The sequence below is a fragment of the Macaca thibetana genome, chromosome 1 (genome assembly GCF_024542745.1).
Source record: "Macaca thibetana thibetana isolate TM-01 chromosome 1, ASM2454274v1, whole genome shotgun sequence".
Taxonomy (NCBI): Eukaryota; Metazoa; Chordata; class Mammalia; order Primates; family Cercopithecidae; genus Macaca; species Macaca thibetana.
Window position 1 is genome coordinate 23098264 of NC_065578.1, and position 14001 is coordinate 23112264.

General features: G+C 48.8%; 1 protein-coding gene across 1 annotated transcript in view; it reads right to left on the bottom strand.

The window, feature by feature from the left end:
- IFNLR1 (interferon lambda receptor 1) overlaps positions 1 to 9322 on the bottom strand; it is a 33178-nt gene extending 23856 nt beyond the window's left edge. Inside the window, exons 1-2 of the mRNA XM_050791489.1 lie at positions 9196 to 9322; positions 2859 to 2982 (exon numbers count right to left, since the gene is read on the bottom strand). Of these exons, the coding sequence (XP_050647446.1) occupies positions 2859 to 2982; positions 9196 to 9253 (182 nt within the window). The 5' untranslated portion in view covers positions 9254 to 9322. The remainder of the gene's footprint in view (positions 1 to 2858; positions 2983 to 9195) is intronic.
- Positions 9323 to 14001: the final 4679 nt, after the last annotated feature.

Sequence of the window (14001 nt, forward strand, 5' to 3'; positions counted from 1 at the left end):
GATGTAACATAGAAGTCAGGAAAAAATCCTAAGGAACTAAATTCAGATGGGAAACACCATTATAAACTCATTAGGCATTTTATCTTAAAAATTATGTACATGTAGGCCGGGTGCGATGGCTCATGCCTGTAATCCCAGCATTTTGGGAGGCCGAGGAGGGCAGATCACTTGAGGCCAGGAGTTTGAGATGAGCCTGGCCAACATGGTTAAACCCCGTCTCTACTAAAAATACAAAAATTAGCCGAGCGTGGTGCTGGGCGCCTGTAATCCCAACTACTTAGTAGGCTGAGGCAGGATAATCTCTTAAACCCAGGAGGCGGAGGTTGCAGTGAGCCGAGATCATGCCATTGCACTCTAGCCTAGGCGACAGTGAAGCTCTATCTCAAAAAAAAAAAAAAAAGTATGTCTATGTGTGTGTCTATGTGGTATGCACACATCACCCTGTTCGCTGAAAAGACCAACGGCAATAGCTAAGTGGTGATCAGCATAGCTAGCATGCAGATTACAGTCTTCATAACCATTTCTTACTAAATGGAGAAATGGCCGACTGCAGGTTTTAGGTCAGGAGTTGTACCAGAGGGACCTGGAACATCTTGTCATAACAGACACCTGGGAAGATATTTGTTAAATCTGGAAAGATTTAACTTGACCGCTAGGGTCAAGTTAAAAGAACTCAGGAGCAAGCTTGATGAGACTCCCACTGGGCAAAGATGGGGCACTTCAAGCTTCAGTGACCACAGTACGTCGCAATAGACTGAAACCACCAAATATATTTAAATGCTTGAGTTCATAACAATAATAATAAACTAGCGATCACCTTTGGGAGATGATAAGGAACCAATTCATTATCTTGAAAATTGATAAAGGAAAAAAACCAAGCATTTATCTTCTCTTGCCTATTTGAATAGTATGATTGATATCAAATACCAGATGAAAGGATACATCTCTTTATAAAATAATTCCAACTAACAAATGAAAAAAATTATATAATTAGAATATCACTATTTTACAACCCTCACAGTTGTTTAAAAAGTATGAAAGAGATGAAAAATATCATAGAAGTCCAGAGGATAGATTTTCTTTCTTTTTAGGATCGTGCTCTGTTGCCCAGGTTGGAGTGCAGTGGTGTGATCTCAGCTCACTGCAACCTCCATCTCCTGGGCTCAAGTGATCCTTCCCACCTCAGTCTCCCAAGTAGCTGGGAACACAGGCACACACACCACTACACCTCACTAATTTTTTACATTTTTTCTGTAGAGACAGGGTTTCGCCATATTACCCAGGCTGGTCTCGAACTCTTAGACTCAAGCAATCTGCCCACCCACCTTGGCCTCCCAAAGTGCTGGGATTACAAGCGTAAGCCACCATGCTTGGTCCTAGAGGATAGACTTTCAACTCCTTAATAAATTTATTCCAGCCATACTACACCCAGTTGTGTGACTTTGAGCAAAATACACCCTTGGCGCTTCAGTCTCCTCCTCTGTAAAGCGACGTACTGAACTTGTCCTCACAGAGCTGTTGTGAGATTAACTTCATTACATGTGTGACACAGTGCCAGCCACACAGTAAATATCAGCTGTTTTCTGCCACCTGATAGTGCTCTAGCTTTTGAAAGCTCTCTTGCAGTCTGTCCCCGCCCAAGCCAGGCCCCCATCACTCACATGTGGATTCCACACATGGAGGGACAACGTGATGAAACAGGAAGGGCACAAGTGTTGGAGTCAGACCTGAGTTCCCCTTCTGGCTCCATGACGTCCTTCCTCAGACAAGACACAGCACCCTCTGAGCTCAATCCTCTCACCTCTAGAATGAGGAAAACACAGAGCCTGCCTGGTCACATTGGGAGAAGGAAGTGAAATATTCACCTAGGGCCCTTAGCCCTTGGCCTGGCACAGGATGGGTCCTGAGGACACGGTGTTCTCCTCCCCTTCCTGCTTTCCCCTCCTCACCAACTCCAGGAGAGTCCTCCCGAGCTTCTGCTTCTATCATCTCACTGTCCTGCTAAAGAACTTCGAACGATTCCCATCTATGTTCGAAGATGGTGGATCTGCTTCCATTGTCAGATTTCTCTGGATTCGCCGTGGCCACCTGGGCTTCCAAATTGAGAATGATCCCATCGGGAAAAGTGTGACCATTCAGCCAGGCGCGGTGGCTCACACCTGTAATCCCAGCACTTCGGGAGGCTGAGGCAGGTGGATCGCCTGAGCTCAGGAGTTCGAGACGAGCCTGGCCAACATGGTGAAACCTCGTCTCTACTAAAATTACAAAAATTAGCCAGGTGTGGTGGCGCATGTCTGTAATCCCAGCTACTCTGGAGGCTGAGGCAGGAGAATCACTTGAACCCAGGAGGCGGAGGTTGCAGTGAGCCGAGATCAAGCCACTGCACTACAGCCTGGGTGACAGAGCAAGACTCTGTCTCAAAAAAAAAAAAAAAAAAAGAGAGAAAAAAAGTGTGATCATTCAGGGATGCCTAATTGCCCAGGTAACAGCTCCTCTGCCGTGTATCTAGTTGCCTCACTGATCAGCTGGGACAGCTCCAAGCACCTCATCCAGCCACTTGAGAATTTCATCCTCTGGCCCCCACAGCTCCATCCATGCCCTACACCAACTTTCCTCCAAGACTTACCCCCGCCCCGGCAGACTGGTCACGTGTATGCTGCTCTTCATTCAACATCTTCCCCACCACCAGACCTTTATCAAAAGCCTCTCTCCAAATGCCGGCCACATGCCATCTCCCGTGGGGCCCAGAGAGCTAGCCAATGCTGCCTACACTGGGTGCAGCTGCCCCAGGGAAGCCCCTCCAGCCCCCACCCGCCCCCTCAGTCTTCCCATCCACCAGCCGAGAGAGTCCTCTCTACCTCTGATAGGCCACAAAATAGGTCACATCCTGGGGGTTGCCAAGCCCTGGGAGCCACGTCAGGTACACGCTGAAGTTCCGGGAGAGCAGCGTCACATTCTGAGGAGGGGCCAGACGGGGCCTCCCTGGGGGAAAGAAAGGGGTCATGAAGCCTGTAGCTCCTGGCTGGTCTTGACTCAGGCCATCCCAAGCTGAGGGGCAGCACAAAGGGCAGGCAGATGCTCACTGAGTTTGAGGAACCAGGAGCCACTGACTGGCTGTACTGCAGCCCTTGGGCCATGAGAGAAGACCCTGCACCAGGAGGGGAGGCTCCTGTACACTCTGGGACCTGTGGGTTCCAGCAGAATACCACGGAACAGGAACCTAATGGCCTCCAGGAGGGAGCAGCCTTGAGGCTATCAGGGACCAGGGGCTCTGTCCTGTTCTCAGCCACATCTCCAGAGCCTGCCTGCCATGGCCCCAGCACATAGTAGGTGCACAATAAATATCTGCTGAGTAAATAACATGGATTGCACCAAAGGCTTCCTGACTGGTCTCCCTGCTTCCAACCTTGTGTAAGGCAGATGACACAGCAAAGGTTGCTGCCTAGGCATTAGAAGTAGATGCCACGTTCAGATGGCCCAAGCCAGTGGCCAGAGATAAGAACTTAGAGGCATCTCTCCCTCCCGGCAAACTGGGCTCCCCATTTCCCACCCATTCCTTTAAAGGGACCATTCAAATATTTGCCCTCAAACTTAACCTGACCCACACTCTAGTCCCTTATATAATATACTTCCCATTGCCACAAGCTCTCACTTTCTTTCTGCCTGACTCTTCATTATTGCTTCATGTAGCCCAGCATGGAGGATGACCCCCCCTACTCATTGCGCCCTCCCTGCTCAGGATCTGTAAGTAATAAGCCTTTGAACTTGTTTCCCATTGAGGTGGTGTACTGAATTTGCACCTTCTGTCTCAGGAACCCGGGCGCAGCCCAGGCCTGGTTTTCCCTGGGTTGCCGGGAACACAGGCTGGCTCCCAGTGCCAGAGCAATGGTCAGACAGGCATAAACTTGGACATGGATCAGACAAGAGTCACAGGGACGTCTGCCAGTATAAACAAGTGTGAAGGACCCCCAGCCATGGGTTAGACAGCTAGGCCATTAGGCTGTCCGCCAGGTAAGAACTATTTCATGGGCCTGGCGCAGCGGCTCACACCTGTAATCCCAGTACTTTGGGAGGTCGAGGCAGGCAGAACACCTGAGGTCAGGAGTTCAAGACCAGTCTTGGCCAATGTGGTGAAACCTCATCTCTACTAAAAATGCAAAAATTAGCAGAACGTGATGGCACAGGGCTGTAATCTCAGTTGCTTGGGAGGCGGAGGCACAAGAATTGCTTGAACCCAGGAGGCCGAGGTTGCAGTGAGCTGAGATCATGCCATGCCACTGCACTCCAGCCTGGGCAACAGAGCAAGACTCCGTCTCAAAAAAAAAAAAAAAAAAAAAAAGTATTCCATGAAGGGCACACTGTGAGTACCCACGCCCAGCTCGCCAGCATTGTTCATTAGGGCAGGCTTGCCAGCCAGTCTGCTACTGGAACCCTAATTTAGCTGGAGGCTCTCAAAAGCCCTTGTCCCAGGGTAGAAGATCACTAAATCCACATTTGCAGGCATGTTACTATGGAAGTTTAGATGACACCTGTATTATTTATTTCACAATTTCATTTTTGTACTCACATTTCAGATTTGTGAATACAGTTTTTTTTCCCTGAAAATTCATTTTAACTTAAAAGTATGTTTTTAATTCCCCTGATGTAATTAATGGACTATGTGCATATTTATACCTAGATGTGCTTACATGTTAACAATGTATTTGCCTAGTTATGAGAACTTCACATTGGACTCCATAGTAGTAAAAAAAAATAAATACAGGCCGGGCGTGGTGGCTCACGCCTGTAATCCCAGCACTTTGGGAGGCTGAGGTGGGCAGACCCCGAGGTCAGGAGTTCGAGACCAGCCTGACCAACATGGTGAAACCCTGTCTTTACTAAAAATACAAAAATTAGCCAGGCGTGTTGGTGCATGCCTGTAATCCCAGCTACTCAGGAGGCTGAGGCAGGAGAATCGCTTGAACCTGGCAGGTGGAGGTTGCAGTGAGCAGGGATCGCACCACTACACTCCAGCCTGATGACAGAGCGAGACTCTGGCTTAAATAAATAAATAAATACAACATCTGTCATATACATTTTTTTCTGTTGGTTTAAGAAAATATCTGACAGCTTTACCTACTTCTGCAGGTTCATCCAAGCCCAGATATTACTAGAAGAACATATTGACGTAGGGTATGTGTTATTTTGTTTTCAGCTCTGCTCTAGATCATAACTGTGTAAGAAACACTGTCATAATCAGTTATACTAAAATTCATGAGCCCAAATGTAAGATGAAAAGTCTGCACCATAGTCTAAGATCACTGCCCTATCTATAATTACGTTCTCATTTTGATTTACAAAAGAGCTTTATGGTAGAAACACCAGAAAACATCTCATACTATTAAAAGGCTTTTTCCCCTTTTTTAAAAAACAAACAGGTCGGGCATGGTGGCTGATACCTGTAATCCCAGCACTTTGGGAGATAGAGGCAGGAGAATCATTTGAGACCAGGAATTTAAGACTTGCCTGGCCAACATAGTGAGACCCCATCTCTACAAAATAAATTTTTTAAAAAAATTAGCAGGGTACAATGGTGAGAGTCAGGAGGCTGAGGTGGGAGTTTTGCCTGAGCCCAGGAGTTCAAGGCTGCCGTGATTGCGCCACTGCGCTTCAGTCTGGCCAACAGAGCAAAACTCTGCCTCTAAAAAACAGACAAATATATAAAACATCTTGCCTTCAGTCCATTCTCTACATAGCAGGAAGGATTAAAAATGAACATCAGATCATGTTCCTCTTCTGCTTCAGCCCTCTAAAGGCTTCCATCTCACTCCAGGTAAACTCCAAAGTCTTTATTATTTTTGTTTTATTTCAAGACAGAGTCTCACTCTGCCACCCAGGCTGGAGTGCAGTGGCACAATCTCAGCTCACTGCAACCTCCACCTCCCGGGTTCAAGTGATTCTCCTGCCTCAGCCTCCAGAGTAGCTGGGATTACAGGCATGTGCCACCACACCTGGCTAATTTTTGTATTTTTAGTAGAGACTGGATTTCACCACGTTGGCCAGGCTCATCTCGAACTCCTGACCTCAGGTGATCCGCCCACCTTGGCCTCCCAAAGTGCTAGGATTACAGACCTGAGCCACTGCGCCTGGTCTAAACTCCAAAGTCTTTACAATCACCACCAAGGCCCTACCCAATCTGACCCACCACCCCTCCCTTGCTCCCATATCTCCATCCACACAGGACTTTTTGCCTTTCCTGGAGCACCCCAGCCATACTCCCAACTCCAGGCCTTTGCACATGCTGTTCCCTCATGCTGTTCTCTCTGCCTTAACAGTTCTACCCCTGGATATCCACCTGGCTCACTCCTTTGCTGTTTTCACACTCCTTTGATGTCACTGTCTCGAGGACACTTTCCCTGACCACCTTTAACTGACTTCTATTCCCCTCCATGGCACATTTTCCTTCTCTGTTAATCCTCATCTTCTGAAATACGCATCTGATTACACCACTCCCCAGTTTCATGCCCTTTCCTTGGCCTCAGAATAAAGTCCACACTCCTTATTGAGGTGTGTGAGGCCCTGCCTGACGTGGCTTGGCCTGGCCAGGCCATCTTGCTGCTCTCTCCCCAACAGCTACCCTACAGGCTCACCAGGTAATCTTCCTTCTCTATGTTGCCAAACCACTGCATTCTTCTGGATGTTTTTAAACCCAGTTGTCTTTGCCTGGTATTCACCATCTAGTCTTTGAAATATTTGATTCAAATGTCCCTTCCTCCAGGGAATCTTCCTTGACATATCTACAAGGAGATGATGATGATGATGATAATGATGATGATAATAATAGCAGCTAAGGCTGGGCATGGTGACTCACGCCTGTAATCCCAGCACTTTGGGAGGCAGAAGTAGGCAGACCACCTGAGGTCAGGAGTTTGAGACCAGCCCGGCCAACATGGTGAAACCACGTCTCTTCTAAAAATACAAAAATTAGTTGAGCATGGTGGTGCATGCCTATCATCTCAGCTACTTGGGAGGCTGAGACATGAGAACTGCTTGAACCCGAGAGGTAGAGGTTGCTGGGAGCCGAGATTGCGCCACTGCACTCCAGCCTGGGTGACAAAGTGAGACTCTATCTCAAAATATATAAATAAATAAAAGAATAATAATAATAGCAGCTAATGTGTGCTGTGTTCTATGAGCCAGGTTCTGTGCTAAACAGTTTACCTGCACTTTCTCTTTTAATCCTCACCACATCCCCAGGAGGCAGGTATTCATTATAATAATTATAATCATTACAGGTGGGAAAACCAAGGCCCTCTCAGCTATTAAGTTGTAGAATCAGATTCAGGCCTAGTCAACTCCAAAGTCCGAGCTCTTGACCGTACTTTGTCCTCCAGGTTCTCATGGGGTCTATTCAGCTTTATGATTCCAACTATTCCATCTGTTGACTACTAGTCAAACAAGATCTGTTGACCACGGTATGCCAGGGATTTCAAAGAACACAGCTTCATTCCTGCCCTATAGGAGTTCATGGTCCCATGGAGAATTCAGGGCCCTGAAATGTCCCATGGGCCATGATGGAAATCCATACAGGTTGTAGAACGGCATCAGGGAGGGAGGACCCAGTTCTACGGATGGCTCTCCCCAGCCTGGGATGCCTACCCATGACCTTTTAGACCCAAAAGTGGGTGCCTGCTTCTACCTTATCCTGTGTCCTCTAGCTGGGACTGTATCACTACGAGGCTAGTGCTATTACTACTCCCAGCTTCTGGACTTCCTAACAGGTGACCAACAGGAGACCAGGCTGTTTTCAAGGTATCCTATCGGCAGGACAGTCCCCATATTCGAGCTAGGTCACAGGAGAAAAACAGCAGCTAGAGTAACTTTCCTCTGTGAAGCCTTCAAAGGATGCCAGGCACTAGTTTGGCTCTTTACACGCAAAACCTCAGTGATCCTTGGGACAGACCACCCTATGGGGTGGTGTCATTCATTCTGCTTCCATGGAAAGGGCACTAGACTTAGAGACAGATGCTAACTAACTTGCCTGAGGCTACACAGGAGCCAGTATTTGAACGTAGATCTGGCTGTACTTACTCCTAAATCATCGCACCACAGTCAGTGTTGTGTATATTAAATATTTATCAGATGAAAGTACAAGAAGGTCTGGGCTTGACAGTGAAAGGGGAACAGAAGACCCCACCCTCCCTCCACACACAGGTACACTGCTCCTCATCAGCCACAGAGAACGCTGCTGTGGGCACTGTGGCCTGGGGCATCCCTGGCTGGCCTGGTGACCAAGTGGATGGACAGCCTATCCCAGGTGCCTACCCCAGAGGCCAGACCTAGCCAGGCTTGCTTCAGCCCATCTTCTGTCTTCTGTGTGCCTCACCTCTGCCGTCCTTCTTAAGCAATTCCCTGAATTGCTCAGAGCCTCAGTTTCCCCATCGGAAAAGTGACAATAATATCTACCTCCTAGGATGGCTGGACTGTGAGGCTTCTAGAATAATGTGGCGCCTGGCACAAAGAAGTTGCTCAATAAATATTGACTTTTATGATGATTGGATTACGCCCAGGGACCTTACCAGCTCTTCAAACTGTGAGTACAAGACTAGGAAAATATCTGGGGGCAATTTCTGGACCTTCTCCTCCCTGCTTTGGTTGGAGTGGTGGGCGGTGAGGTTTGGTGGTTGGGTCCTACGGCGAGGAATTTTGTACCGACACCTTACTTAACAGTAGAGGTGGGGGAAAAAAGGTGTCTTGTTAGGAAGCAGGGCACAGGCGAAACCAGAGCTCTGTCCCACCGGAGGCCTGGCAGGAATGGGAAGGGACATCAATCGGTCCCACCTTCCCTACTGCCTACACTTTAGGGTCGAGTGTGGTTTTCACACAGGGATCAGTGCTTTCTTTAGGAAACATTAAAAAGCACTTTATTAAAAAAGAAGATGCAGTATAAAACTGTCGCTGTCTTTTTTCCTGTTCTCCTGAAGCTGGAAGCATTAGGAAACTGGATTAGTTTCCTGCGGGAGAGGAATTTCAAAGACCCGGTTCTGTTCCGTCCTGGGAAGAAGCTAACTGGGGGCGCGTAGGCAGGGCAGATTCTCACCTGGCTCGGGTGGCTGCGGACCCCTTGCCTGTCCCGGGAGCTCCGGGTCCGAGGGTGGGCGCGGCCCGGCCCGGGGAGCCCTCTTCCCCCGCCCTCCCGCGGCCCCGCGCCCTTACCTGGAGCGGCCTGCAGTAGGCACAGGAGCAGGGGGCCCCAGCGCTCGGGCCCCGCCATGGCCTCCCCGCCGCGGCGTCCCCGCCCGGGCCCAGGTCCCCGCCTCCGGCCTCCCTCCTTCTACCCCACCGCGGGCAGGTGACGCAGTCGGCAGCCAATGGCCCGCAGAGCCGCGGGCCCGTCCCTGCCGCCCGGGATTCACTGGGCGGGTCCCCGGGGACAGCCCCGCCGTGGGGAGGGAGCGCGCCGGCCCCCGCGCTCGAAACCCGCCCGTACCTCCGCTTCATCTGCGCTTAGTTTTGTTTTACTCAATTTCCGGGGAAAAAATATCAGTAAATCCGTGCACGTGGGAAGGGCAGGGGAGGGGAGGAAACCGGCTGATGATCAATAACCCACGGTCAATCCAGTGCTCCAGGATGTGCCATTTGGGCAGGACTAGGGAGAGTTCAAGGCCGGTTTGGCTACGCGGCCTCAGATGCCATTGGTGGGATCCGAGCACGTTTCCGAGCGCGTTTAGGGTTACACACGCGATTACCTTGAATGCCCCCTGGGATCCCTGGGGGTGCGTGCTGCCGTCCTCCACGTACTTCTCTCCCGGAGAGCGGCAGGCCCCAGAGCTTCAGGTGCTTGTTCTGGGGAAAGCTGTCTTCTGACCCCGAAGCCTGTGGTGTTCAACTGGACAGTAGCTAGTAGCTTCCCCGTAAGGCACACGCCACGACGCGCAATATTCTGCGGCCCTTTAGGAGGACGTTGCCGAATGGTGTGTATCGACACCGAGGTGTTTGCAATACACTGAGAAAAAGAAAAGCGAGTGCTAAACTATATGCCCATTACAAAAGTGTGTGTGTAGCCGGGCGCGGTGACTCACGCCTGTAATCCCAGCACTTTGGGAGGTTGAAGCGGGTGGATCGCCTGAGATCAGGAGTTTGAGACCAGCCTGGCCAACATGGTGAAACCCCATCTCTACTAAAAATACAAAAAATCAGCCGGGCGTGGTGGCGCATGCCTGTAATCCCAGCTATCAGGGAGGCTGAGGCAGGAGAATTGCTTGAACCCAGGAGGCTGAGGTTGCAGTGAGCCTAGATCGCCCCACTGCACTCCAGCCTGGGCCACAGAGTGAAACTCAGTCTCAAAAAAACAAAACAAAACAAAACAACTATGTGTGTGCGTGTGTCTGTCTATCTGTATGCGTAGAAACGGATTTGGAATAGTAACCACCAAAATATTAATGGTTGTTGTCTTTGGGTGATGAGGATTTTTTCAACTTTCTTCTTTTCTGATCATATTTCGTTTCCAATTTTTTGATAATTATTTGAAACTGGGATCAGCTTTGATCCCATCATTTTTGGAAGAGAAAATGATTTTCACAGAGCTTGGTGGATCCAAAAGTTTCTCTGAGTTTGACCACGGGGAAAATTTCTTTTGGAAATTTCAGGATGCTTCTGGGACTAGAATCTAAGGCTTCTGCTTAATCAGGACCACTTTTTTTTTTTTTTTTTTTTTTGAGATGGAAGCTCTGTCACCCAGGCTGGAATGCAATGGTGTGATCTCCGCTCACTGCAACCCTGCCTCCCAGGTTCAAGCTATTTTCCCACTTCAGCCTCCCAAGTAGCTGGGATTACAGGCACCTGCCATCATGCCCAGCTAATTTTTGTATTTTTGTAGAGACGGGGCTTCACCATGTTGGGCAGGCTGGTTTTGAACTCCTGACTTCAGGTGATTTGCCGGCCTCGGCCTACCAAAGTGCTGGGATTACAGGCATGAGCCACTGGGCCTGGCCTTAATTAGGACCTCTTAACAAAGCCCTGCTTACAGAAGACGCGATCCCACCTCAAAGGTGCAGGGTGGAGGAGGATGGAAGAGCAGCAGGCACGGTCAGTGTCGGTATCTTGGGGTCTCTGAAATGTTGACTGTTGACTTTCTTTTCTCCTTCATTCTTCCGTCCCTCCTTCCCTCCCTCCCTCCCTTCCTTCTTTCCTTCCTTTCCTTCTTTCTTCTCTCTTTCTCTCTCTCTCTTGCTTTTTTTTTTTACTTTCTTACTTTCTTGCTTTTTTTTTTTTCTTTTTGACAGAGACTCTGTCACCCAGGCTGGAGCGCAGTAGCGCGATCATGGCTCACTGCAACCTCTACCTATTGGTTCAAGTGATTCTCATGCGTGTGAGCCACCACGCCCAGCCAATTTTTGTATTTTTAGTAGAGACGGGATTTCGCCATGTTGGCCAGGCTAATCTCGAACTCCTGGCCTCAAGTGATCTGCCCACCTCGGCCTTCCAAAGTGCTGGGATTATAGGCATGAACCACCGCACCCGGCCCTGAAATGTTGACTTTCATCTCCACCCAGCAACTGCAACTCTTTCAGACCCAAAATCCCACTGCACTTGGAGCGGTTCAGCAGCGGAGGCAGAAATATCTTCATTTGCCAGCTGCTCCACCCATGGGCTCCTGTGCCATGCGTCTGAAACCGGCACCTGCTCTTTTTTGACAATTTGTTTGTCACATGTTTGTTCTCTCGTTCCTCTTCCCCCACCTCCCCCACCGCCCATAGTTTCGAGTTAGGAAATTGTGTGTTCAGATGCCTTGATCCTTCAAGAGACATTTTGTGACTACGCGCTTGGCCAAGTTGGATCTTTCAAAACCTTAAAAAAATATGTCATCTATAGATGCTGATCAGAAAATCTCAGCCAGTTGCCATGACCTTGCCTCTACTTAGGTCCTCAATATATTGCTTCAATTTCTTTCGGGTATCTCAAATACTGACAATTCATCCATTCTGGAATAAAATGAATATACCTCTATTGATATCTCTTTATCCCAAACATCCGGTTGCATGAATCTTTATTGAGTCTTTGTTATATAGTGGCACTGCAGTTTACATATAGTATTTAATCTTCACAACAACCCTATGTGGATATTATTATTAATATCCCCTTTTAACAGATGAAACTGGGAGAGGTTATATTCCTTGCTTAGGTCACACAGCTAATTATAGTGACAGGGCTGCGATCTGGAACTCAGTCTGTCTGTCCTCAAAGCTTGTGGTTTTAAAACTTCTGCTACCCAGGCTCTTGCTTTCTTAAGGGCAAACAAGAGCAAACCTCCCCAGTCTTAATCACTTCCTGATTTGCAAAGGTCATGGCGCTAACCTCTCAACGCTCCTGAGCGAAACAGCGGGCGCGCTGGAGAGCCAGCTTCCTCTTTGAGTTGGAATATTAGGTACGAAGCAGTGGTGCTGATAAATGTTTCACAACTGGTTGGGGGTTTAGGGGATGGGGTAAAAGTCCTGCTTTCTTGTGTTTGCCAACCTTCGTGGTGTGAATATCCCCACTGTGGCTGACTTGCAGCTAGCAAATGTGAGGTCACTGAACACAGAGATAAGAAGAAATGTGGCCAGGCGCGGTGGCTCATGCCTGTAATCCCAGCACTTTAGGAGGCTGAGGCGGGCAGATCACGAGGTCGGGAGATCGAGACCAACCTAGCTAACATGGTGAAACCCCGTTTCTACTAAAAATACAAAAAAATTAGCCGGGCGTGGTGGCGGGCGCCCGTAGTCCCAGCTACTCGGGAGGCTGAGGCAGGAGAATGGTGTGAGCCCAGGAGGTAGAGCTTGTAGTGAGTCGAGATCGTGCCACTGTGCTCCAGTCTGGGCGACAGAGAGAGACTCTATCTCAAAACAAACACAAACACAAAAACAAAAACAAAAAACACAAAGGAAGAAATGTGCACAACTGGCTCCTGAGCCTGTACGAGCCAACTCCAGCACACCACTGGGTGGAAGAAGCCGATTTCCTTCACTGTTGGAGGACCCAACATCTGTCGCACCACAACTGAGCTTTTCTATGTTTAGAACAAACCATATCACAACCCCTAAGGGCCTGTGGGGCTCATGTTAAAAGTCTCTGGTCCTCGGCTTGAGGCTCAAAATCTCTTACGCAGCTGTTAAATGTTTTCACAATGCAGCCTCCATCCACCTTTTGAAGTTCCCCACCAGTTCTCTGTGTTCCGCCACAGAGACTTCCAGTTCCCTTCTTTCTCTTGCCCCCTGGCCTTTTCAAACACTGGTCCCCGTGGCAGGAATTTCCTTCCCAGGCTTATCTGCCGCTAGTCTTCCAGCAGGCCCCTATTCTCGCTTCCAGTCTCAGCTCACGTGCCACTTCCTCAGGGAGCCTTTCTTAACCACTGTCTTTGATTTGTACCCAATCTCCATGTATGTCTCTGACTTATTCCATTTTGTGCTGCTGTAACAAAATACTGCAGAGTGAGTTATTTACAAAGAACAGAAATTTATTTCTCACAGCTCTGGAGGCTGGAAAGTTCAAGCTCAGGATGCCTTCAGGTTACGACCCAGTCTCTCTGCTTCCATGACAGCACCCTGAATGTTTCATCGCCTGAAGGGGAGGAACACCATGTCCTCACATGGCAGAAGAGGAGAAAGAGAGAGAGAGAGAACCCATTCTCACAAGCCCTTTTTGTGGACGCATTAATCCATTCACGATGGCAGAGCCCTCATGACCTAAACACTTCCCACCAGGCCCTACTTCCCAACACTGTTGCACTGGGGATTGAGTTTCCAGCACATGAATTTTGAAGGCCACATTCAAACCATAGCAGTCTCTTTGATACAAATTAATCACAATATCATCATTTTTGTGCACTGAATATCTTACTTCTTGGATACATCTCTAATGACTCGCTCAGGGCCTGGCACATAGTAAATGCTCAATGAAATGTGAGTAAGCAAACCTTTGCTGAATGGGGCTCAGTCAAACACAATTTCATATGCCCTACACAACTGAGTCCCACTCCTGGTT